This window comes from Delphinus delphis, chromosome 14, assembly GCF_949987515.2.
Source record: "Delphinus delphis chromosome 14, mDelDel1.2, whole genome shotgun sequence".
NCBI lineage: Eukaryota > Metazoa > Chordata > Mammalia > Artiodactyla > Delphinidae > Delphinus > Delphinus delphis.
The window spans coordinates 12,440,953-12,467,442 of record NC_082696.1 but is presented as its reverse complement, the minus strand read 5'-3'; the positions used below and the strand labels follow the sequence as shown (position 1 = coordinate 12,467,442).

General features: G+C 44.4%; 1 protein-coding gene across 3 annotated transcripts in view; it reads right to left on the bottom strand.

The window, feature by feature from the left end:
• CNKSR3 (CNKSR family member 3) overlaps positions 1 to 24,572 on the bottom strand; it is a 101,121-nt gene extending 76,549 nt beyond the window's left edge. The window contains exon 1 of one of the 3 annotated variants that reach the window (XM_060029738.2): positions 23,959 to 24,572. In XM_060029738.2, the coding sequence (XP_059885721.1) occupies positions 23,959 to 24,010 (52 nt within the window). In that variant the 5' untranslated portion in view covers positions 24,011 to 24,572. The remainder of the gene's footprint in view (positions 1 to 23,958) is intronic. The other 2 variants (XM_060029735.2, XM_060029736.2) reach the window with 2 other exon arrangements.
• Positions 24,573 to 26,490: the final 1,918 nt, after the last annotated feature.

The window sequence follows — 26,490 nt, the reverse complement described above, 5'->3', positions numbered from 1 at the left end:
TTGCGGCAAAGTCCTCTGTTGCAATTTTAAGCAGCAAAGGACACTGACAGTGATCCCTGGGTCTTTAAGGCTTGTAAACAGATGGTAATTTAGGCACCCAGGCCTGCTGGCTGCTCCCAGCCTGACTGCTTCAGGCCCCTGGATGGGGGATTTTTAGCTTGAGTCATCACCCCTGCTTTCTTCGAGAGCAAAACTGCAGTTCCCCGGAAGACAGTGCAGCCGATTAACACAGATTTCTAACTCTCTCTTTATGGGATTTTCGGTGGATTTTTTTTTCAACTTTTAAATTCAGTGTACACTGTATAGCACAGGAAACTATACTCATTATTTTGTAATAACCTATAAGGGAAAAGAATCTGAAAAAGAATATATATATATATGTATATATATGTATATAAAACTGAATCTCTTTGCTGTACACCTGAAACTAACACAACATTGTAAATCAACTATACTTCAATTTTAAAAACAATCTTTTTTAAAAATTCAATGTATAAGCTAAAAATGGATAGCATCTATAATATGCTGTGCATTCATTCATTAACAATGGATTGCATCTCTCTACACAGAGTTCTGAAGCTGTAATGCGGGAGGGAGGGGGGGAGTAGTATAGGTAGCTTACAAACACATATTTTTAAAGCAATAATAAACAGAAACTAATTAAGCAAGTATATTAAGTCGGAAACTGATCGAGAAGAAATCATGTGACAGTTTCTCAAGGGGGAAAGGGCCTTCTCGGGCTAATAGAGATTAATCTAGTTTTAAGACAATTTGTCTACATTCAACACGGCTGAAATCCTGTTCCGGAAGCAGGTACACATGGACTAAAATATAAAAACACTTATTCCCTCAGCTCAAGGACGTCTTACAAAAAGTACTCCATCTATAGATAAGCAAGTCAGGTAAACTCTGAAGCTCTTTCTTTCACTCCCTATGCCTCCCAAAGAAACATCAGGGATGAGTCTTGCCCATAAACCCGGGTCTGCTCTAGCACTAACGGCAGACTCCACATCACTCCAGGTGCCTACCTGCAGAGGTGCCTCTTTGAGACCTGTGGGGACCATTCTTTCTCCCTTTGCAGGTGTAACCCTAAATAAAAGTCCTTTGAGAAGTCTGCAACTTTCTGAGGTTTTGAAACTGAGGGAATCAACTCTGGTGACTAAAGAACAGAAGTAATCGCCATTCCGACAGCTATTCCCACAGTGCTTACAGGAGCACATCTTACGAAATAACTTCTTGGCTCCCAAGAAGAAATCGGGCTGGTTTCCTTAATTGGACTTGGTGAGACAGACTGCCTTCCATCGGGGGCTAATGGGCCAGTTGATCACAGAAGATGATTACTCAGAGGAACACACACTACACCAGGGACACACCCAGGGATTACTGTCACACCCACCGGTTATCGAATGCCACAGCAAAGCAGGAAATGGAATAAGCCTCCGCGGACATTAATTGTGATAAAACAGGAAATACAAACTTGAAGGGCCTGACTTTGGCGACAGCCTTCCCTCTGACTTTTAGTGACTGTATTCTACAGATTACTATTAGCAGCGGTCAAGCCTCAGAACACTATGTTAGTGGAATAACCAGGGAGAGAGATTTAAGAAGTCATCCATATCTTACAATTTAAGAGGTATAATTGGCACCTCCCCTTTTTAATGCCATGTGATGTCGACACACTCCCCAAAGGGTATGTGAGCCAATCTTTCTCTTCACCATTCTTCTCACTGAGCTGTAATTTACCATCTGTAAAAGGCAGCGTATGTGTTCACTTTGAAACTATTCTGTCAGAAATGTGAAAATTTTTCCCCAGGATATCCCTGTAATGGATGCAACAAAACAACGGCTAGAGTTTTTTTCAGCACTTACTATATGCTATACAGTTTATTTTACCATTTATTGTGGTAACTGCTTCACCTGCATTATCTCACTGAATCCTCAACATAAACCCTCAAAGTTTAGTAACGGCATGACCCCAAATTTAAAAATAAGCTAGTTGACTAAGCAATGCATACAAATTGGCCAACATCACACATCTAGTAAGCGACTGGTAAAGGATCCAAACGTAAGCAGCCAGCCCTGGTCTTAACCACCATGTACTACCGTAGCAGCCACAGATGTTTTTAGAATGAGGAATGGCCCAAACACAAACACACAAATTTAGACAACCGTAACAGACAGAAAAGAGAGAGACTATGAATGGATACGTGAATACCTTTTCTCTCCAGGCAAAATCCTTAAAACAGTTATTCCTCTGTTGCAGGCAATTAACTACAGGCATCCAATGTAGACACATTCTATTGAGACCCACGATTTTTAAACACTAATTCCAACTTTGTTAGGGAGACTCCCAGGTTTTACTTTCTCCCCCATCAAGTGCTGACCAAAGGCCTTTATTGCACGAGCCCTGATTTGTGCAGATAAACAGACACCATCCCTGACCACCTCAAGTGCAAATGTTAATCCTGTCACTGGGCTTTGGAATGAAAATGTTTGTTTGGGTTTTTTTTAAAGAGAAAAAGAATGTTAACTGCATGGAACAAAAAAACCAAAACAAAACAACTCTATTCCTTACATCTCACTGCAACAATATGTTACTTTCATTATATTGTATCTTTGGATCTATAAAAAGCAAACAAAACCAACAATTATAATAAAAAGATCTATAATATGAAGTCTGCTTTTATAAGAAAAAATCTTGTAATGTTTTTAGAACATTATAGTCATTATAGTTACCACCAAGGAGGATAATTACGTACCTTAACCCACAAAACTGTTTTTAGATCTTCTGGTGACAATTAAGTCATTATAAGAGATTGATTTCACGACGCTCATCACTTGCAGAAAGTCTACCACAACTACATTTAATAAGATAGCTTTCTCTTAGGTCCTCAGCATTCTCCCTGAATTCCCAAGGTTGCTGCTAGGCATTTATACTTTTTTGTTGTTGTTGTTATTAGTTAGTCTTAAATGTTTCTTTTCTCCCTGATTCATTAGAACATGATTTTAGGAGATGGAATTTCTACAGCTGAGCTGGAACATTACATCTTATCTAACATTAAGGTAGTTTTAAAATCAGAAAATAGGAAAAAGGTACCAATAGGCATGCTACCTTAATAAGATATTTTTTTAATTATTTTATATTGGAGTAGAGTTGATTGACAATGTTGTGTTAGTTTTAGGTGTACAGCAAAGTGGATTCAATTATACATATACAAGTATCTATTCTTTTTCAAATTCTTTTCCCATTTAGGTTATTACGGAATATTAAGCAGAGTTCCTATGCTATACAGTAGTCAATCAAATACTTTTGCGATATCCATTCTAGGGCTTTTTTTAAAAAAGATGAGGGAGAAACAGAAACACCCTCAGTGATGCAAGAAGATGTTATCAAACAGAATTTCAAATTGCTAAAATATACAGAGAAAGGTGTTAAATTGATTAAAGTAATAGCTATAAATATCCTCCAAGGGATCACACGCTCAGAAATCATGGGGAAGGAGCGAGGCGGACACAGAAGCAGAAAAACTGCCTGGTTTTTTTAAGCGGTAACTACTAAAAAGTAAAAATTTACCTTGTTAAATTATTTTTAAAACCACATTCCCCTGAACTGTCACTGTGGACGGTTGAAGGTGGAAGCTTTCCCAGAACTGAGTATATGTTTAACCCTGGGAATGGTGTGGCAATGGCAACCACCCACAACAATCTGGGAAACAACGCAGAGCAAGAGAAAGGGCAGCCACGCCCTGCAGAGGTGGGTCCTCAGGTTTTTTTCATCCTATCATAATCTAGCCCCATTAGTTTTAAGTATAATCTGTGCGTTCTTCCAGAGTCCAGGACCTCAGCAATGAAGACCCATGCAGCTGTTTCTGGATCGGTAGAGCCAGTAAGATTCATCTGGGCCTGGGTCTGAAATGCTCAGAGTACATATTTTTAAGATTTCGGTACACCATGCACCAAGCTAGAAGTGGAAATGGGAGTAGGGGGCAGTGTTTCTTACATGCACCAGCATCCTTCTGGGGTGGCAAGAGTGGGGAGACTTCCAAACACTTGGATTGGGACTTCCCTGGTGGTCCAGTGATTAAAACTCTGGGCATCCACTGCAGGGCTCGATCCCTGATGGGGGACCTAAGATCCCACACGCAGGTGTGGTCAGAAACAAACAAACAAACAAACAAACGCTTGCATGTTATTTCTGACCACTTCTAGGGCATACATTCCTACAAATGCTCTGCTGTTGCTTTGGCTCAACCACTAGAGTGAAGACTCTGAACATATAAAGACTACATTATATGCAGAGCTAGGAGCGATGGTTAATCATTGATCAGTCACGGGCAGCAGACGGCAGGTGCTAACACACAGGACACCCACAGCTCCAGGCGTGACCTCCAGGCCACACCCCCTCAGCCCTCACTTCCCGCAGCCGCCTCCTCTGCAGACACCTTTCCTCTCCGGTCCTCACCGCCTTCTCCCTCTCCCACCTGCACTGCCTGGCAGCCCAAACTCCTCTCTCTTTTTTTCACTCTAGTCAATGTTTTAGTAGTTCCTCCTTTTTTCAATGAAGAGGTTTTATGTTTCCTTATGCTATAAAAGTCCAGTCAATTTCACATTTCACAGATCAAAGGAAATAAATACTCAGGAAGTCAAGTTAAGTTTTGCACAGAGCCTTTGACTGGTTTTTCTCCTTGAGATTCAGGGGCTTCCCCTACAGTAGAAGGCCCAGGTCTAAAACCCAGTAGACTGCCATGTTCCTTAACAGCAAGGCAGGTGCCACCCTAATAGAATCCTGAATCAAGTAACATTCAGGAGCCTGAAAAAATTCATATACATATGTGTATAGTTCTATATGTGTGTGTGAGGATAGCTAGGTAAATAGATATAGATATTTATATATGTATTACATATGTATACAAACACACACACACACACACACACGCACTTCCTCCACAAAGAAAGGCCACTCAAAAACATAAAGTCCGGGCTTCCCTGGTGGCGCAGTGGTTGAGAGTCCGCCTGCCGATGCAGGGGACACGGGTTCGTGCCCCAGTCCGGGAAGATCCCACATGCCGCGGAGCGGCTGGGCCCGTGAGCCATGGCCGCTGAGCCTGCGCGTCCGGAGCCTGTGCTCCGCAACAGAAGAGGCCACAGCAGTGAGAGGCCCGCGTACCGCAAAAAACAAACAAACAAACAAAAAACATAAAGTCCTCCATTGGCCTCTACCTACTAAGAGGCATAAACAGGGCCTTGGTGATGTAGTCCACCTTCCCACACAGCACCCCTCCAGGTTCACCTCTCTCCACCCGACCTCAGGACAGGCCCAGCACAATCAAGTTCTTTCAGTTGTGAGCAAATGCCTTATCTCTCTTGCCTCCCAGTTTTCTCCCAAATCTTTTCTTTCCCCTCCTCTAGGCCTGGCCACCCCCTGCTCATCCTGCAGGTCTGGATTTGGATGTGGCTTCCTCCAGGAAGCCCTCCGTGCTGTGCCTGTTCAAACTCTGAGTGAATTACTCTTCTGCTGACATACCTGTGGGCTTGTCTGTGTTCTCCACTCAATGGAAGGTGCCAAAGACAGGGACCCTGTCCACTTCACCGCACCTAGTAGAGACATTACACATGATAGGTGCTCTATATATGTTTGATGACTTATATTTAAAGTTATTTAATCTCTATTTGCACCAATTTTCCTGCTAACAAATGGCTTCCACCTCTGGGCTGTAATAGACGTTATTTGTACAAAATTTCACGGCATTCAGAATATTTCAGATAAATCCTACAATATATGAAGGTAAATCAAAAGCAATAAGGTATTCTCCCAAGGTTTTGGGGCATCCATAACAAATCTTTTCTGCCTAAATGGTTAAACTATGGAATAATACAGAACCCAGGCAGAGAGGCATTTACTCTCATTTCAAAAAAAAGTGGGAAAACTTGGAGTAGAGAGAGAGTTTCTGTGGAATAACTCTTCTCTATAGAAGCCACTAGTACATAGTCATTCAATGAATGAATAGCTCTGTTAGTATTAAAGTAAGAGAATGCATAATCTATGGTGTTCTGTTACCCAGTTCAGGGAGGACTGAACATGTCCCAATTCATCAAACATCTACTTTACCAAACAGTCATCTATTCCAAAAGATGGTTACAGATTTTAAAGAATTCACATAAAATGCATTCCGTGCTTAAGTCATGCTGAGACTGTGCTGTGCTCATTCGGGAAGATGCTTTAACACAGCGTGATCTCTCGGGACATCGATGCCTCTTCTCCCATTTGCTCTTGGATCTACTCAGACGTTTGTGCCCATCAATCCACCAAAACTAACTTTCAAGTTCAATGTCCTCCACACACTAAATACACTGGTCAATTCTCAGTCTCCCCTTATTAGCCCACCAGCAGTACTGGGCCCAGCTGACCACTCTTTCCTTCTGGGAGCACTTTCCTCACTGGCCCCAGGACACCACCCTTCCCGAGATTTCCTGTACTTACAGGCAGCAACTTGCTGGTTGCTCAACCCCCAGACTTGTAAGGGTGGGAACGCCCTAGATTTCTTCTCTCTCCTTGTCTCCCTCTGCCCACTCATTGGGTGATATCATCCAGTCTCAGACATTTAATACCATGTATATACCCCAATGGCCACCAAATTTCTATCTAGTCCCAAACTCCCCCATTAATGCAGACACACATCTCTACTTCACTTGGCGAACTAACAAGCACGGATGTTTCGAACCCAAATATCCCCTTCACCGTCTCCTCCCACGCTCTTCCAGCTCTTTGCGGACGGCAACTCTAACCTTCCAATTCCCCAGACCAAAGACGCCATGGGTATCCTCTCACACCACCACCCGATCTCTTGGTAAATCCCACTGGCCTTTCGGACCACCCAGAACATGGCCACCTCTCGTGATGGTGACCACAGCTGCCACCTGGTCCAAGCGTCATCTTTCAGATGGTTATTGCCCCAGTATCTTAACTGGCTTCCTGATTCCACCCTTGCTAACTTCTGTCTACTCAACACAGCAACCACTGTCATCTTAAAATGTAAATCTGATATCACTCCTTGGCTCCGAAGCCTCCAATGGCTCCCCAAACACCAAATTAAAGCCAAAACATACGTAACGGTCTCTAAGGCTCTGCACCATCTGGCCTCAACCCGTCCCGTGATCTCATCTCCTGCCGCTCTGCCCTTGGCTCCCGCTGTCCCAGCCACGCTGGCCTCCCTGCTCCCTCCATGTGTCAGGCTCTGGCCTGTCTCAGGGCATTTGCACTTACTGTTCCCTCTGCCAAGAACATCCCTCCGTCTGTTAGCTGAGTGCTCGCTGAGAGCTTTCCCCCAGCCATCCCGGTTAACACTGCATCCCCGCTTCCCTCCTGCATCCACCTACGGCCCTTGCCTGCAACATGTACTACAATCCACATGCTACGAGTTTTACTTACTGTGTGTCAACCCCCACTAGAATGTCAGATCCGGGAAGACAGGAACTACTTACCGTCTCTTCTATTCACTGCTGTATCCTCAGCTCTCTCGGAACAGCTCCTGGTACAGGGTCAGCACTCAATAAGCACTGCTGAATGAATGCATGGTGACTAGCTACTTTCATCAGACTTAGTGGAAGTGTCAGTTAAGAGGGCACTCTAGTTAACAGGCGACAAGTTAAATGCAAAGGGTTAGTTCTATTTCTCCTAATGTGACCTGGTGCACTACTTCATCCAAAACTTCGTTTCCCGAATTAACGTGAAAGACAAGCGCATCATTTCAGAATACCAGGCTGTGCAGTTAGGATTACTTTAAAAATCATAGACTAGAAATGAGCAAAAAAACCGTTTTCTTTTGGCCGCGCCGTGCGGCATGCAAGATTTTAGTTCCCCAACCAGGGACTGAACCCATGCCAACCTGCAGTGGAAGCGAGGAGTCTTAACCACTGGATCGCCAGGGAAGTCCCAGAAATGAGCAAATTCTAATGGAAACGTCAGCTGTGCAGAATACCGGGGAGATGTTATAAGAAAAATCACCTATTGTTTTATAGCTGATCCTATTAAGACTCTGTTCACTTTACCTGAAACTCACAGAAGAAATCACAGCTACTTCTAAGGGTTGGATGGGCCAATGACAAACAAGAAAACGGGCCCCATCATGCCTGTGAAGGACGGACCTGCCACCCCCTTGAGCGCCGCGCCCTGGAAGAGCCCTCCACACCCTTGGCTCTCTCCCAGCCGGTACGACCCAAAGGAGGCACTAATCTCAGGGAAACAGCTCCCCATCCCACAAAGCAACTGCAGCCAGAACTGCTGATCTCACTAAGCACTGGGCAAGACTGCAGGGACTACTCTACGATGCATTTATCAGCACTGATTTTGTATCTCCATTGACAAGCTTCCTGTAGGACCCTAATCTCTACTTCACTATGTGTTCTATGTCTTAGACTGCGATGTACAGAAATCATTCAGCGTGCCATATTCATGTATATTGCATCATTTCACACTCAAGTTGGAGGACCTGAATTTCAGCTAACACTCTCCTATTTTAACACATTCCATGTGCCAAGCTGCATGATATTTACACCTCATTAAAACATGAGACAATCAGAGTGCTGCAGTGAGAGAGGGCACTGTGTTTTCTGAAGCATTTGAATCATGCAAGATGCTGGTACCATGCAAGATGTCTCCTCTACAAACTAGAACGCCTTTTGAGGTTGCTACCCGCAAGGTGTGCTCACTCTCGAAGCTGCAAAGCAGCTCCTCCTGGAATTCAGCACACTGCAATGGTACTGCCATGCTAAGGCCCTGAGGCACAAACCGTGGACATGAACGTCCCCTTCTCTCCACGCTCACATGCAGACCCCGCCAAGGCTTCCGGAACACTCACGGGTGGTGACTCTATCAGCAGCCCTTCTCCTGTCTCTGTCTCTCTCTCAAGGCCCCTGCTCTTACTTAGGCCTCTTCAACTCTCTCCAAGAGACCACCCCGAATGCCTCCCAGAGCTGATCTCTCAGATTCCAATCACTCCTGCCTGCAAAGCCCTCCCTACACCCCACAGTTCTGCCAGCAACACACCTCCTTTCAAACCCCTCTATCATTTCTCCATTATCCACTGAATTAAGTACCAACTTCCTAAAAGTCAGTGGCTCTCAAACTGTGGTCCACAGAACACCTGAAACAGATTCACGGTTTGCCTGCTAAGCACCCAGCACCCAGGGCCTCACCTACACCCACACCTACGGCAGCAGGCTCTGGGGAGTTAGGGCCGGGAATCATTTGATCCTTATTAGTGAGTGACTCTCAGGCCCACTAAAATCTAAGTGCCAACACCCTACGTCTTGCATTCAAGCAACAAGGCTGGACACATCTGGCTGTGCTGGCTTAACACATATCAAACCAACCCGTAAGAGTAAAAAGGAAATTTTTTTAAAGATGGGCTAGCAGTTTCAAGGTAAGAGAGAGCCGCTAAGGCTGCCAAACTTAAGGGTTCAAGATCCTGGAGAGAAAGACAGGAAAGTAAGTCCCACGTTCTCTCCCATGTGGCCCTTTATGGCCTTTCTGAGTCCCCAGCAGTCTAAGGATGAGGCCAAGCAGAAAGGAGCCCTGGCTCTGAACACAGTAGAAAAATCATCTGATTACCCTAGAATGTACAAACAAGAGAACAAAAGCCATCTCTAATCCCATCATCCACAGAGAACCAGTGCTGCCATTGTAATATATTTCCTTCTAGTCTTTGTACGTACATATTCATCCAACCTCGGAAATTTAACTTAGGCAAAACTAGAACTTGAAAACATTAAGTGACCATCCAAAAGTGCATAATCCCTATTAAGTATATTTTTAAATCCCTCTTCTTCCCTTTCCAGTCACCCTATCAAATATTAAAAAGAGAAAAAATATAGATACCGTATTCCCTACAATTATTTTTATCGAGTGGTAAAATTACAGGTTAAATTTAAATAGAGCAATTCAGACCATACTGTTAGTAACGTCAGTGTTCTCCTCTTGCCCTCAAAACTTATTATCAGGACGAACTTACGTCGGTGCCTACCCAAGAGCAGCCAGGTAAGGTCAGGTTCTAGAATCAAACGTTTCTTGACTCAAACCCCATCTACTGTGTACACAACCTCAGAAGGATCAGGGCCTGGCCTCCTTCACTCTGAAATGAAGATGATAAAAGTGCTGCCGTCAAACAAGTATTGTGAGGACCAAACGAGATAATTCACGAAAAGCCATAGCAAGGGCCGAGCACGTAAGAAATCTCAGTAAATGTCACCTGCTAACTGCTGCCTCCCCGACCAAGGAGCGTGCTTCTTCATGACAGGCTTGTTTACATCTAATTCATCTTTTTGCTCCTAGCATGAAGCAGAGGAACTGGTACTAAAAAGGAAATCTATATATTTTTTCATTTTAAGTTTCTAAAGGGAATAAATGGTTCAAAGAAACACCTCATGAAGGTTTAACAAAATATCATCCATAATGAATATACGCGTGTATATATATACATGTAAATATAGTCTGTATACTTATATGTGTGCATGCGAATACAGACACGTATATGGACTGTTCACTTACAAAACAAGCTGAAAAGTTAAAACATTCTGAAATTTTTTTTTAATTTATTTCTTTCTTTATCTATTTATTTATTTATTTTTGGCTGCGTTGGGTCTTCATTGCTGAGCGTGGGCTCTCTAGTTGCAATGAGCAGGGGCTACTCTTCGCTGCGATGGCTTCTCTTGTTGCGGAGCATGGGCTCTAGGCACACAGGCTTCAGTAGGTGTGGCTCGTGGGCTTCAGTAGGTGTGGCATGTGGGCTCAGCAGTTGTGGCATGTGGGCTCAGTAGTTGTGGCTCGCGGGCTTAGTCGCTCTGCGGCATGTGGGATCTTCCAGGGCCGGGGTTCGAACCCGCGTCTCCTGCATTGGCAGGCAGATTCTTAACCACTGCGCCACCAGGGAAGCCCAACGTTCTGAGATTTTTATTGAGAAGTTTTGCAGATTGTATCCTGGGGTCAGTACCACTCCAGTTTAAGTATTAAAACTAGTGCTTTTCCTGTTCGTTTTGTCTCCCAATTCAGAGCACCAGGAAGATAGAAAGACCTTGAGTAAACTGATAACTTACTCTTTCAAACAGGACCACACAAGCCAGCACGGAAGTTAGCAGCACATACCTTATTTCCAAGGTATATGCTTTATTTTATACATAGAATCTTTCTGTACAAACAGAAACAGTTCCTGTCAGGGACCAATACCACACAGCCAGTGAGTGGCAAAGTAAACTCACTCAGAAAAAGCCAAATTCTTGCTTTTACACTGAAGAGTAACTACTCAATGGCCTGCTGGGTTCAACAAGGTATTGGTATTTCTGGCTTAACAATACCTGCAGGGAGTTACATGTTACAATTTTAGAAATAAGGTAATTAGTTAAGTAGCAAAATGAAATTATAGGTTAAGAAACAGATTTACTAAATAATTAATGAGTTGCTCTATGGCTACTTGTATTCACATATCATATGTCTGTTTCTCACTAAGACAAACCTGACCACAGCTGTCCACAGTGGGAATCAACACGCTAGTCCACAGATACGTTATGCTTGGCCTATACCAAAAAAAACTGACAGATTTCTAAAAACTGGAAAATGTCACAGAGAAATACAGACACCCAACTTCACCTGAAAACAACAAGAACAACAACAAAGAAGCATAAGATTCTAGAAACTGTAGGTCCATAGTCAGCAGAAACTGAGCAGTCCATGTATCTTTGGGTTCGCCACAGTCTCCACCACTCCCTACTGTCTCAGTTGCCCCTACATTTCAATTTCTGACATTGCCTCCTGGCCCCTGTAGGCGTCTAGGTTTGCAACTCTTGTTGCAAGTCTCAGGGCCATTCCCAGTCCTCAATGTTCACTTCTGTAGCAGCTTTTTTTATTTTGGACTCTCTTGGCCTTTGTTGACTGTGCAGAGGGTGGGGTGGGGTGGAGGGGGAATGGGGAACTCTCGAACTCCATCTGCACTGATTCGATGTCCATGAACTAAAACCAAAGAGCTTTTCACCTTGGACTGCAGCATATTTGCCACTCTGAGTATTTCATTTTTCTGCTTTTTCTTCCTCTCATTTCCCTTTGCATCTGCATGCATTGTTCAAAGCCAAAACCTGAGTGCTACGTGAAAGAGAACAACTACCCACTCTCCCTCAAAATGGAACGGGGGACGGGGTGTCACATTCTACTCTTCTATGAGAGCGAGGCCTGGAAATTCCACACAAAACCTAAACGGGTCCCTTCAGGGGTGAAACATTCCCCTCATTCTGTTTTCCTGGGGCTGAACGCTCACAGAGATACACAACAAAAGGGTCCCCTGGGTCTGGAGTGGCACAGCCGTCTAGGAGCCCATGGGGACAAAGGTTTTTAACTCTTCCCTGCCCACTCTGTGGGAAGGACACTTACAGACCTCAGCGCATTAATGCACCTACTTCAAATGTGCAACAACTGTCCCTACTAGAAAAGTTCTCCTTCCTACCCTATCACTATGTATTAGCTGAAAACCAACTGCAGACAAGAATTATGGGGGATGGTCTGACATACATTATTTATTTTTCTAGGCTCCACACGAGTGGTATAGACTGGTGGTCCTCAAATTTCAGTCAGCACTAGAATCACTGAGGGACCACAGCTTCTTGCATCCCACCCCCAGAGTTTCTGATTCTGTGAGTCTGGGATGGGGCCTGAGAATTTACATGTCTAAGCTCTAATGTTGAAAAAGGAAGGTCCATGGATAAACAACAAGGTCCTACCGTCTAGCACAAGGAACTATATTCAATATCCTGCAATAAACCATAATGGAAAAGAACATGAAAAAGAATATATCAACATATATGTATAACTGAGTCCCTCTGCTGTACAGCAGAAATTAAACACGACATTGTAAATCAACTATACTTCAATAAAAGTTTTTACAAAACTGACAAATTAAAACAGGATCTAGGTTTTAAATGTGTATATTTGTTTAAAACAAAGTAGATCACGCTTTGCAAACACTAAAAAAAAAGAGGAAATTCAAGAACAACGGTGACAAGATGTTGAGCCATATATATGTGGCTGGGAAAGGGGTTCTTGAAAATCTCCATTTAAAAACATCAGGACTCAGGGACAATTGTCATAGGTTTACAGGTGCTCATTAAGTATCCCGATTACATGGCGCCAAATAAGAAGAACAAAGAGTTTCTCCACCTCCAAAAAGAGTCTTTCTTTACACATCAGTTTTAGATGAGATTCTTCAACTTGGCCTAGGGGCTTGTAACCAAACCACTTCATACCATCTGTCTTTAGTTGTCTTACTCACAAGCAGTATTTGTGTTTTTTATTTAACACTTATTACCAACAATTTTAGGCTTTAGTGTAGACAGCCATCTTCATAAACGCTACTCACAGCTCTGTCATCTGCTCATGGCTAGTTTAAGACTCCAGTTGGAATCCATGTTAAGATGGTGCCTCGTGAAATCTGTTCCACTCTACACACTAAGCTAGTTTTCCTGTTTCAAAGGTCATATTCCAGGTAGACTTTTGACTTGATTCTCCCTAAGACACGGTAATATAAAATTACCCTGAGAACATGAAAATCTGTTCAGTTAACACAGGTTAAAGTTAGAAACACATAAACACACACACACACACACACACACACACACACACACACACTCATGTACACACACATCCACTCCTAAACCCAAAAGCACTGAATTTCCCTTCTGCTGCAAATCTCTGAAAATAGGAAATAGAGTGTTTCTTTTCACTAAAAGGTTTTCCTCAGGAAAGCATGATTCAGATGACCATAGTCACTGCCTTTTCTGATTGATGACACGTAGGGGTTTCTCCTCTAAAAGTCTGAAAGATACTCTCCCTATAGGGGGCGACATGAGGTGTGTGTTGTAAAGTTTCTAGGTTATTCTAACATAAACCTACCAACCTTCGATTCTCTCCCACTCACTCCTACCCTGTTGATAAGTGATGCACTGAGTGTTTAAAAACAAAAAAGAATGTGTTCAACTCCTACCTGTTGAAATTTCTCAAAATACCATCTATTCAATCAAAAAATGGTGACTCTATTTTCCAAAGTAAAATTAGGACAGTCTATCAGCGGAGCAAAATATTTTAAATTAGATCTATTGACCAGTTCCTTTGACTCAACTATTTTTCATTTTCATAAAAAAATTTTCTAATTTTGACAACTACTGATCTGCATTCTAAGGAACTGCTTTGCTCTAGTAAACACACTGCATCTGCCCTTCTGATCCCAGGTTAAAAACTGTTCCATCAGCCATCTGATGTCAAAGAAAACAAACTAGGCTAAGTCCACTTTCACAAAAACCCTATTCATAGATGAATAAACAGCTTCAGAAACTGTAGCTCCCTGCAAAATGTGCCAGAAGAGAACAATGATGTAAACAAAGCATGTGAATGCAGAAAGACAGACTGTGCTCTGCCTTTCAAATGACAAGAGAGTAATCGGGATGAGGGAAGGGCAGGGAGAGCTCTTAACCCTGGCAGAGAAAGAAAAAAATGAATCTACACCCCAAGTTCAAATATAGTTTTTTGTTTTTTTGCGGTACGTGGGCCTCTCACTGTTGTGGCCTCTTCTGTTGCGGAACACAGGCTCCGGACGCACAGGCTCAGCGGCCATGGCTCATGGACCCAGCCGCTCCGCAGCATGTGGGATCTTCCCGGACCGGGGCACGAACCCGTGTACCCTGCATTGGCAGGCGGACTCTCAACCACTGCACCACCAGGGAAGCCCACAAATACAGTTTTTAAATTATCTGGCTGTGAAGCTATCAGTGAACCTACTGTACCTAGAACTTGGCTTCACAAATGCTAGAACCACCAATACCTTCGTTCAAGACACCATCATCTCCAGAATACTGCAATGCCTTCCATCTGGGCTCCCTAAACTCATTTGTGCCCCAATAACCCAAATCAGATCATGTCACTCCCCTGCTTTTCATGATTAGAAAATGTTGCAAATGCCTGTCCAAGACTTATAAGACCCTCCATGATCTGACAGCTGTGTCTCTCACCCCACCCACCACAGCCCCACTGTCCTTGCTCATGACTCCACTGCGCTTCCTTTCCTCAAACACTCCAAGCTCATCTGCACCTCAGGGCCTTTGCACTAGCTGTGCCTTCTGCCTACAGTGCTCTTCCCCCTAATTTTCCAATGGCTGGTTCCTTCTTGTCATTCATACCCAGTGTCATCTTCTCAGAGAGGCTTCCCCAATGACACCATCCAAAGAAGTCTCCCACCCGGCCACTCTCCTTCACCTCTCTGCTTTACTTTCTTCTTAGCACTTATCACTAGCGAATATTTTCTTGTTCATCTGCTTCGTTGTGGTGGTGGTTTTGGTATTGTTGTTTGTCATCCCCACATCTACCATATTAAAGGAGGGACCCAGCTGAAACCCTGCACCTAGAACACAGCTGGATTTCCAGCACCTGGAACAACACCTGGAACTTAGTAGGTCCTCAGTAATCACTTGTTGAATGAATGAAACTCTCTCATTACTACAGGGTGGAATTTGTCATCAAGGAAAGTGCTCCTCTGAAGCTGTCTGCAAGAGAACTACTACTAAACCTTTCCATGGCGTCACCTTCCTCCAGGACACCCGAGGTCCTCAAAGGAAGTGAGGGAAAAGTGTCCAAGGAAACAACGAGGAGAAGACAAAAAGTAGAGTTAATTTAACTCACCACCTATCCACCAATACAGAGAAGGATGGAATTGTCGTAAATTATTAGTAAACACGTGAAAGGTGACTATCAGACACAGCAGCATTAAATATTTAAGCAACAATAATCCAATTATACTACATATTAACTTGGAGTTATTATGAATTAATCAATAATGAGTTTGTCAACATTTATATGCCGTACATTATGCAAAATGCTTTCCCTACGTTACCTCTTTTAATTCTAACAAAAACAGAACAGTTATCAGTTAGTAACAGTTATCAGTTAGTAACAGTTAGTAACAGTTATCAGTTAGTAACAGTTATCAGTTAGTAACAGTTAGTAACAGTTATCAGTCACATTTCACAAATGAGAAACCTAAGGTGGGCTTGGGGAAGTTAAGATACTTTACTAAGTTTTCAAATCGGTTAGTATCAAATACAAAATCTGTTGTAAAGCAACTACACCTCAATAAAAATTTTTTTAAAAAATACAGAATATGAATCCAGCTCTATTTTATTCCAAAGCCTGTGTGTTATTCGCCATGCCCAATCTCTCCCTCAGCAGTTAAAATGAAAATGCTGTGAAGAATCAAAGGCAAGCAGGAAATGAAGCCATAAAAATCATTTAAGAAAGTTAAATGGATGGATGGATGGGTGTGATTCCACCAAATAGAAATGTTAATTGTACCAGACAAAAAATCTGCCATATGACACTCAAGATAAAATAAAAATTAGATTAAGAGAGTCAAAAAGAGAAATGATTCATTACTGAGTAGCATTCTGAAACAATACAACACAGTCAACAAACTACAATAAAAATAAATAACTGGCAAGAAGTGTCTCAAATGCTAAAAGGTCAGCTTCAGAATACGTAGGGCCCTGCTTAAGCTATGTAATTTAAAAAAATAAAGAAAGAAAAGAGAAAGAAAAGGAATGCAGCCCATGAGTGTAAACCCTGAAGGGATAATCAGGAAACACAAAAGTCAAAAGTTCTTTGAAGTTGCCCCTCCCAACACTTGATGAAGAGAGAACGAAAAGCACACCTTGACCAGAGGAGGAACCAGGGGCTGCACAGAACAAGAGGACAGAAGCCTGTGGAGTCAGGTCCCAACTCCTGGCCTTCTGACCTTGGACAACTCATTTCATGTCTGAAAGCCTCTATCCTCACTGGGCCTTCACTGTGCTCCTCTCGGGCTTGTGAAAATATCAAATGAGAACAAATATGGAAGAGCCTGTGTAAATAAAACTTGCTTTAAAGCCTAGCTAATGGCTACACCAGTGGTGAAAACACCAGAAACCTCACAAAATGAGAGCAAAGAGGGAAAAGGAGGTGAGAACATGGATGTCCCAGAGCTAGAACACAGCAGGCTAGGAATGAACAAACATCGAGGCAGTGATACAGAAACAGCAAGACAGAGAACTGAGGTGCCCGCAGCTCTCCACAATGATGTGGACGCAAAAGGGAAGCGTGCAGGTGAGGCCTGAACAAGGACAGGTCACCTCCCAATCTCCACCGACACAGAGCTCAGACACCCGGCCTCGGCACAGCATGTACTTCCAAATTTTGAGAACTGCCCTGAATGACGTTCAGTGTCACTTTCCAGCAACAATGAAATCTCCCCCCAAAATCATCTAAGTTTGATAAACCCGGTGCAATCACAGACTACAGGACCATGTGGCTGGCCAAAAGCCCAGCTCATCCTCCAAAGTCCACCTAAGGATCCTGAGAACACACTTCAACCACACAAGCCCACTGACCACCCCATGACTCCCTTCTTCCTACTTGGCTTAAAAAAAAAAAAAAAAAGGATTGTTATGAGAACTCTTCAAATCCCAAGAAATATGGAAGACAGCTCAAGGGAAATGTCTCATTTAGTTTACAGAGAATCCCCTGATGTTGTCGCTAGGTGGTGCTTATAAATATATAAATATAAGCACACACCCTAAGATTGCTTTTCTGTTTTAATTAGTGGCCAAGTCAAGTGTCGTCACCAGGGAACTTAAATAAAACAGGTGGAGCCCATGTCAGATCAGACAGCAGGACCTACCAGTGAAGTGCGAAAACACATTTGCAGTGGCTGCTAGGGCAGAGCTTCTCAAGCTGCAACGTGCACCTGGATCACCAGGGGATCTTGTTCGAATGCAGAGTTAGCAGGCTTGTGCTTCTGCATCTCCAACAAGCTCCCGGGAGATGCGGGTACCACTAGCCATGGACCAGGTGCCACAGAGCGGTCAACAGTCCAAAGCAAGAGCCAGTCCTAACGCCATGCTCACTGGAAGTCCAGTGACTATAAGAAAAAAGTTGAGAAAATACGGTTTGAACTTATTTGCCCCAAGAGGGCTCATGATATTGGCAAGAGGCATCTACCACTCAGCTCACCAAGAACCTTCCCCTGATTAGTGATGTTGAGCATCCTTTCATATACTTGTTGGGCATCGGTATGTCTCGTCACTTTTTATTATTTCTGCTTCTTAGTATTTTTAAAAGAAATTTGCTTACGAGGAATTAATAGAATCCTTTGTATACTTGTTCTAATATTTTTAAGTTTGCTCTTCATAATTAAGCTTTAGATGCACCTAGAAACCTAGAATTTACTTTGCACAGAGGATGCCATAGTATTGTTGTGAGTATAATATGTAAAGAATTTAATAAAATATCAACATAGAAAAAGCAAAAAACCAAAAACAAAAACAAGAACCTTCCTGACTAGCTGCAAGTCCCACCCCGGGTCCTCTGAGTGGTTGGCAAACGGTAGGGAAATCTCCACGGCACTGACTGGTGTCCCTCAATGGTAAGAATCAACCTTATGACAGACCATGCGGCTCAGAGAGAATAATTTGTGTCCTGGAGCTATAGGATAAAAGAGGAGAGGAAGCAATAAAAACAAGTAGTAATTTATTGAGAGCTTACATAAGATCACACAGGCAGAGGTGGTACCGGGATACAAAGCCAGAGACTGATTCCAGAGCCCACACTCTCACCTTTAAGTTCCAATGCCTGGTACAAGCCACGGGAGCGATGAAGTGATGGAGGAGAGGAGAGCGTTTAAGCGCACCACTGCCTATCAGCGCGAGACCAGAGACTCCCTGTCTCTGCTTTAGTTTCTTCGCCTTTAATACGGGCTAATAATTGTTTGCACACCTCACCCGGGTTTTCTGAGGAGTAAATGAGGGAGTCTAAATAAAGCGCTTAGCCCAGTGTCTGATACATAATAAATACCTCAATGAATGTTTTTCTATTATTATGATTAAGAAAACTCTGTGGCTGGAGTCCAGGAGATAGAACTGGCAAGAAATTGGAATGAAGAAAAGAGTTCTTGACCTATAGCCAAATGGTGGACCTACAACTGCCAAAAGAAACGACCTCCCTTTTTCAGCGACCCTAGTGGCTAAAGGAAGGACAACCTAACTGGAATCAGAATGACAAAAAGAACTGGCCTTTGACCAGCCACGAACAAGATCTCTACAGTTAACGTGAGAACTCCAGCTCCTCTGTGACCAGATAGTGAGACACTTTAAAACTGCTGACCTGCCACATGTTACAGACACATCAAAAGAAAAGCAGTGCCCAAGGCCAGATATAGAGAATGAGCAGATGTCCCGAGCACACGCTCAGACCTCAAACAAGAAAGCTCCCTTTCCTCTTGGTTGGTGATGGGGAAACATTAACCACACTGGCAGCACCAGAAGGTGGCCAGAGATACTTCTGTTCTGGGACTAAAGCTGGTTTTATAGATGTGCTCCCCCAACAACAAACACACTTATTTCGAGACTGTGCGTCGCAGACCGATCAATGACCAAGGGCTGGACGGAAGGGGCTGCAGGGACAAATCAGTAACCGTTCCTCCTTGCTGAAGACACTCCCCCAATGGCCTGAAAGCAGAAACACAACTTGGGACGCGGCATCTTACGATGCAACTTCTAATATTTAAATCAAGCTTAGAATGATTTGGCTTTAAGCCAGACTCTTTCCAACTTTTCCCATTATTACAAGGAACTCCAGATGTGAATTTTTTAATTTAATTCTTTACCATAAAGTTGCAATTAACTGTTGTCAATGAAACATCTTTGTAAATGAAATGAGCATATTAAATATAACAAGAAAAAAAAAATCAGGCTTAGAGACGAAGACCTCATAATCAGCTTAAGGTTCTGACCTAAGAAAAAGTAACAGGGATGAAAATACAACACTATTTCTAAAATAAGGCGGACCCATGGGCTTGAGGGAAGTGGGAAATTGTGACACGTGTCCTACTTTGTGAGCTGATCTATGAGTATCAGGACACGTAAATTACCGTATGTCAGACACTACTGGCTGCCTACCAATATCTATTCTCCCCCTCTTCCTTACTGAATAAACTCCAAATTTTTTTCAAGGCCACAGTGTACGAAACTTTGAAAAAAAACTACAGTGACCAGCTTCCCTTGTAGCATGAGGTAATCACGTGACAGTTGTAGCAACTACGATGTGAGCCAAGTCATTTGATGGAACCTCTAGGAGAGCTCTTTGAAGGGGAAGACTTGGCTACCACCAGTGTTTTGTCTCCTCTGGGTCTCCTTTCTCCAGCCTGGAACAAGAATATGATCCTGCTGGTGGAGCACCCACCCTGCACTGAGGCGTTTGGTATAAAGGGTTCAGCCCCCTGCTCAGAATGGCTGAACACGATGACAGAAGGAGCCTGGAGTCCTGATGGCGCCACGGAAACCCCACACGATCCTGAATTCCCTATTTCCAGACTTCTTTTCCAAGGAAAAATCAAAACTCACATTTGGAGAGTCCACCAAAAACTGGGTTTTCTGTTTTATGCAGCTGACCCTATTCTTGCCTGATACAAGTTCATCTGCTTTGCAAAAGCCTTCACCAAATCATTTGGAAGGCAAGGTGTCATCAAACTATGAATTAATTTGATTAACAAATAACTTTCCTGACATATATGGAATAGGGAGAATAAGACACACATATAGCGAAGGACTCTCCTCCACTAACGCGTGATCTGTAAGTCATCACAGGGATCCTGATGGTCTATTCATCAACGTGGTGAAGGCGCTGAGCGTCCTCTGGGGGTGACCCTGGGAAGAACCTCCCAAGAAGATGGAAGGAAATGAAGCCAAACTGTCTGGGGTCAAACGGTGCTCTGTCACTTCGTGGCTGTGTGACGCTGGTCAGAGTACTTAACCTTCCTGTGCCGCGGTGTGCTCAAGTACAAAGTGGGAATGATAGTTCCTACCTCAAAGCGTGTTTACGCATTGAAATGAGCTAATGCTTAGCTCACTGAAATGTACAATGCTTAGACCTGCGCTAACACGCACTGAGGATCTACTAATATTATAACACTGGTGTTGACAGAGCTAGTGATTAATACAAATAAAAATTATAATAATAATAAAATACTACTACTAATAAAAGCCAGATGAATTACTTCATTCTGTAGACAGCAACCTTTTTCCTAATATATGCATCTGCCTAACAACATCAACATGAGAGCAAGTTGGAAATTGTGGCCGGATTTAGACAGTTTTAAGTCTAAGGCTTTCTACAGTGGTCACGATCACCACTGCCACACTCACGCGATGCCAAGAGTGGCAATCTACAAGAAGAGCTACTTATCAGTAGGATGTATTTATAAAATGGGGGTTGGGCAGGGAGGTTAGCAAAGACAGCTAAAAATAGTTCTATCAGCAAACAAGTTTGCATAAGCCAATAGTTCATGAAAAAGTCAATATTTTCACATCATGACTATGAGAAATATTCAAGTAATGTGTTACCCAATTTGGGAGAATGTAGCCTCTCGTCTAAGAGTTCACCACACACTTCCTCCTTTTATCTTCTCTAGATTCTAACACAAAAAGTATCCAGGTCATTCTATGAGGCTGTACTTAAGGGTCCAAAAGGGCACATGAATTTTGTATAAAGTTGCCATGTACTATCCACAGGTATTTAACCTAATCAGTATCCAATGCTCCAGACACCAAGATACTGAAGCACCCATAATTCCTCTTTCAGGTCAGTAGAAAACTTTCCCTGGGTGAAAGTAATCTCAACTAAGTCACAATGTCAAGGCACGGGATACCAAAAACAGTTTAATCTGCTCTGACTTAAATGCTAAACAAACATAACAGGATGTGAATTTATGCTTCTCTTCTCCCAATCCCAAGAGGGACCAAAAAAAAAAAAAAAAAGACACAAATCTTGAGGGTGTGAAGATCTCACTCTATAATCTCCCTGTTTGCCTGTTACCGGCTTTCTGGTTGTACCTTATCAACTAGGCTGGCAGCAGCTCAGAAAAGCCAAAGAGTGATAAATTGTAACCCTTTCTTTTACTCAGGAGCAGTACTGTCCAGTACAAATATAATGTGAGCTGCAAAAGTCAGCCGCCTGTGTAATTTTAAAATTTTTCGGAGCCACCTTTCAGAAGGTAAAAATAAATAGGTGAAGTTAATTTTAGTAATAAACTTTATTTAACCCAATATATTAAAATATTATCATTTCAACATGTAATAAGTATAAAAATCTAGCAATGAGATAGTTTATATGCTGTTTTTCACATGAGTGTGTATTTTACACTTACAGCACATGGCAATTTGGACCAGCCATATTTCAAGGGCCCAAGAGCCACTTGTGGTCTGGTTACCATTTTGGACAAAGCAGCTCTTGAGGTCAAAAACCGCTGAAGTCATCAGTTTCTTAGTTTGCTTCTATGATGGATACACTGGTAAAACAGATCAACCAACTCAGACTGGGCAAGTCGCTAGACAGGGGACCTAGTAGTATCTTGAATGGGGGAACACACCCCATTTCAAAATAGGATCTGGGTCTTCATAGCTTTTTTAAGTTTATGTTTCGTATCAAGCTGTGACATTGCTGTTTACACGTTACTCAGTGTACAAGTACTTGGTGTTTTCATGTTTGTTTTAAATAAGAGCCCAGGAAATTTTGGTCCCTGGGCAAACCTCTTCTCAGGAGCGATGTACCCTGCCCCTTCTCCCAAAGGAGCAGGAAATGGTCAGACATGCCCCGCTGACAGGTGCCATGCCTCCCATACATCTGGGACATCCCATTCCACGTGGTCTGTGTGTACTACGCAGGCATGAGCAATGAGATGCAGAGATGACCAGTGTTTGTGATGCCGCAGCCATGGGTGAGACAGTTAGAAAGACAACCTGATCTTACCAGTGTTACCTACCTCTCAGGCTTACTGAAGACCAAGGGCAATAACAGAGAGAGAGCTCTTAGCAAACCGTAAAGCGCTATACAATTCTAGTTATTATTATTGAGAAAGGACACCATTCCTCTCACCTGGAAGAGCAGATAGAAGAAAGTAAAAAAAAAAAAAAAAAAATAGTAACTTGAAACAGAGAGGTGCTGAGCTGGGAGGGGGGTGAGGAACCCATTAAAACACTAGCTGTTCTTGGAGGGCTTGTGCTCTTGGAAGGGTTCAAAGAGGCTTGAGGAACCTCCGTCACTTCTCCCTCGAAATCTTGGCAGGTACTTAAAAGTAACCGTGACAGCTCAGGGTCCAAGCTTCCACCCACCCCTGCTCCAGCACCCGCTGCCTGTCCAACCAACCCCATGCTTTTCCTCATTCCAAATGACGGCATAACTCAGGGGAAAGGTTCCAAACAGTTAGACTTCTTCTTTCCCGGGTTTAAATATGGCCTAAAAATGCGGCGCCACCGGGGGTACTGGCGCCTTCCCGGAGCGAAAGTCGCCGAGTCCCGGGGAGTCTGGCTCAAGGCTCGTCGCCGGCGCGAATGCCTCAGTGTTGGTTCTTGCGCTGCCCTCTCTCCCTCTCCGACAAAAACAGGCTCGCCGAGCCGCCGGGGTCTCCCTTTACCTGTCCAACCGCCTCGTCACGCCTGCGAACTGCTCTGGGCAGGCGGCGTTGACGACGTCCGAGGGGAGTCACCCACACAAAGGCGCCTTGTGCCTCTGCGCTCCGGGACAGGCAGCCGGGGCGCCGGGAAGGGCAGGGAGGGCGCCCCGCGTCCGAGATCCGCACCCCCGACCCCCATCCTCCATCAGATGCCACCCCTACTCCGCCTCAGGTTTAAAGACGGGCCTCTCCTCGTCTTGCCACCACCACTCGCACCCCCGAAAGCAGGCACAAGAGCTAGGGGCGCACAAGCCACTGGGATGAAGTTTGCATTGTCACCGCGCTGCGTTCTCAACGCTTCTCGCCTGCAGGAAGGGCTGAGCACCCCCTACCCCAGCTCCCCGCCAGCCGATGCCCGGGGTCGGAGACGCCGGGCCCCCCCAGGCTCGCTCACCTCTAGTCCAGTCCACCACTTGTTTGGGGCTCCACTTGGTCACGGGCTCCATGGTGGATGACTGGGCACCCAGCGGGGCTGGAGTCGGCGGTAAAGTCCTGCTGCCCGCGCCCGTTGCCCCTTCCCGGGAGGGCGCGCCCCGCGGCTGGTCTCCGCGCCCGAGCGCCCCGTCAAAGCTGCATGACTGCCGCGGTCAGCGGGACATCCCAGCGCGGCTCAGCCCGGGCGGCGCGGCCCCTCCTCCAGCTGCCACCGTCCAGCTGCAGCTCCTCCTCCCGCGGCCGCCGCGGCCGGGACCCCGGGCACAGCTGCTGCTCCTGGGCGACGGCAGCTGCCGAGCCTCGGGGCCGTGAACCCAGATCCCCCGGCCTCGGCTCCGAGCGGGACTCTCCCGGCCCTGCTGCTCCCCGCCGCCCCTCTGCGCCTCCGGCCGGGACCGCTGCCTCCGGTTCTCGGGCCGCGCGCTCCGCTCCCCCTCCAGCTCCTCCTCTGGGCTGCGAGCTCTCCCGGGTCCCCGCTCCTCGCGCGCCGGCGTCCGGAGTCTTCCCGCCCGCAGGTCCCACCTCCTGCGCCTCCCTCGCGGGCTGCACCGGGGCGGGGAGGAACGCAGGGCGAGCGCGCTCGGGTTACAAAGTTCCAGCTCCAGGCTGCGCGCTCGGAATAAAAGAAGGGGCGGGGCCGGACACCCAGCGAAACTCGTGGGAGGGGGCGGGGCCGCCCAGCCAGCCGACTCCGGTTACTTTCCCTCTCTCAGCGGGTCTCCGCACACTCGGAGTGGCCCGGGCCGGACTTTCTTTCTCAGGGGGCGGGTTGTAGATACGCGTGCATCCTGCAGAGCCCGTCGGCTTTGGTGAGGCCCGGGTCCTATTGGTAGCTGTACAGGCTGGCTGTGTGCAACAGTGCACTAAAGAGAGTAATAATAAAATCAAAACTAAAGTGAGACCTGCACGTTCTGTTCGTTTTAAGTGCTGTGGGTCAATACTGCTATGCGATTAAGCCCTCCTGCTTTTAAATTGCTTAAGGGAAAATTATTTTATTTTATTTATATTTTGGATGACATTGTGACAATCTAATTCACTTCTTTTTAAATTTATTTTACTGAAGTATAGTTGATTTACCATGTGTTAACTTCTGCTGCATAGCAAAGTGATTCAGTTATACATATACATTCGTTTTCATATCCTTTCCTATTACGGTTTATCACAGGACACTGAATACAATTCCCTGTGCTATACAGTAGGACCTTGTTTATCCATTCTCTATACAACAGTTTGCATCTGCTAATCCCAAACTCCCAATCCATCCCTCTCCCACCTCCCCTCCCCCTTGGCGACCCGTTCTCTATGTCTGTAACTCATTTCTCTTTTAATGCTACTGCGATATTTCAACTTCGCAACTAAGATGAATCATAATAAACTGGTAGCTTTTAGCGTTCCATATTGCCATACTGTAATATTCATATTTGCAAAGTGAGCTAATGCTCATTTGAATTAGTCATCAATCGTGAAGGGAAAGTTGTTAGCCAGCTCCAAAAATAAAAGATACTGTGTGCAGTTTCAGCGACTGACAGAAGGGCCCTTTTACTTTCAGGGGCTCAATCTGGGGCCAGAGTTAACCCCGAACTGAGGGAAAATCCTAAATTTGAAAACCTACCTCTCCTCCTTCAAGCCTCACTTCACCCCCTCCTCTTCAGCCCCAGTGAGCTCTACCTCCCACTCACAGATGCTCTGGGACTTAGTGATTCTCACCTTCCATTGCGTTATTTATTTACATCTTCCCCTTGGAGACTGTTAACCCCTGGGAGGCAGAACTTACCTGATATTATATAGAGCTTTTTCTCCTCTCCCTCTTCCTACCACCTAGCTGGTGCCACCTAGCAGGGAGTCAAAGGTGCGGTTGGTATTTATTCTTTCATTTAACATATATCTGGATGCCTCCTGTGTGCCAGCCACTTCATTCATGAAATATCTGTTGAATTAGTATGATATGGACTATTTATACAGGTCAACTTGGATGCACCTGTTGGAAGGATGGCTAGCAGAAGGCCTAAGCATCTGTTGCATAGTGTGATGATCTGGAGTACCCAAGAAGAAGAAACCTACTTTAAAAAGTGAAACATCGGACTCACCTTCCATGCAACTCATCTACAACAGAGGAGACACAACAACACAAAGACATGCAGTTATCAAATCCAATAATTTTTTTGCTGTCGTTTTTTGAGCAAGAGTTGCTGGTTGACCAGGAAACTTGGTAAAGGCAGTGACAAAATTCCAGATGGTGTAGTTGTCCTTCAAAAAAGAAATGACTTTTAAAACTTAATAACATCAATTGTTAACAATCTTTTCTTTATGGCAGCAAGTAGGGAGCATCTTAACATCTGTCATTGGATTCACTGGAAAATGTAACCCATCTTACCCACACCGTTAGTTACAGCAATCACTGTATTTTGTATCATCTTTAATGATGATTAGTGTGACCACATAATTTATCTCCAAACCAAGATATTCCTGAATCTGAAAGGGGATTTATCAA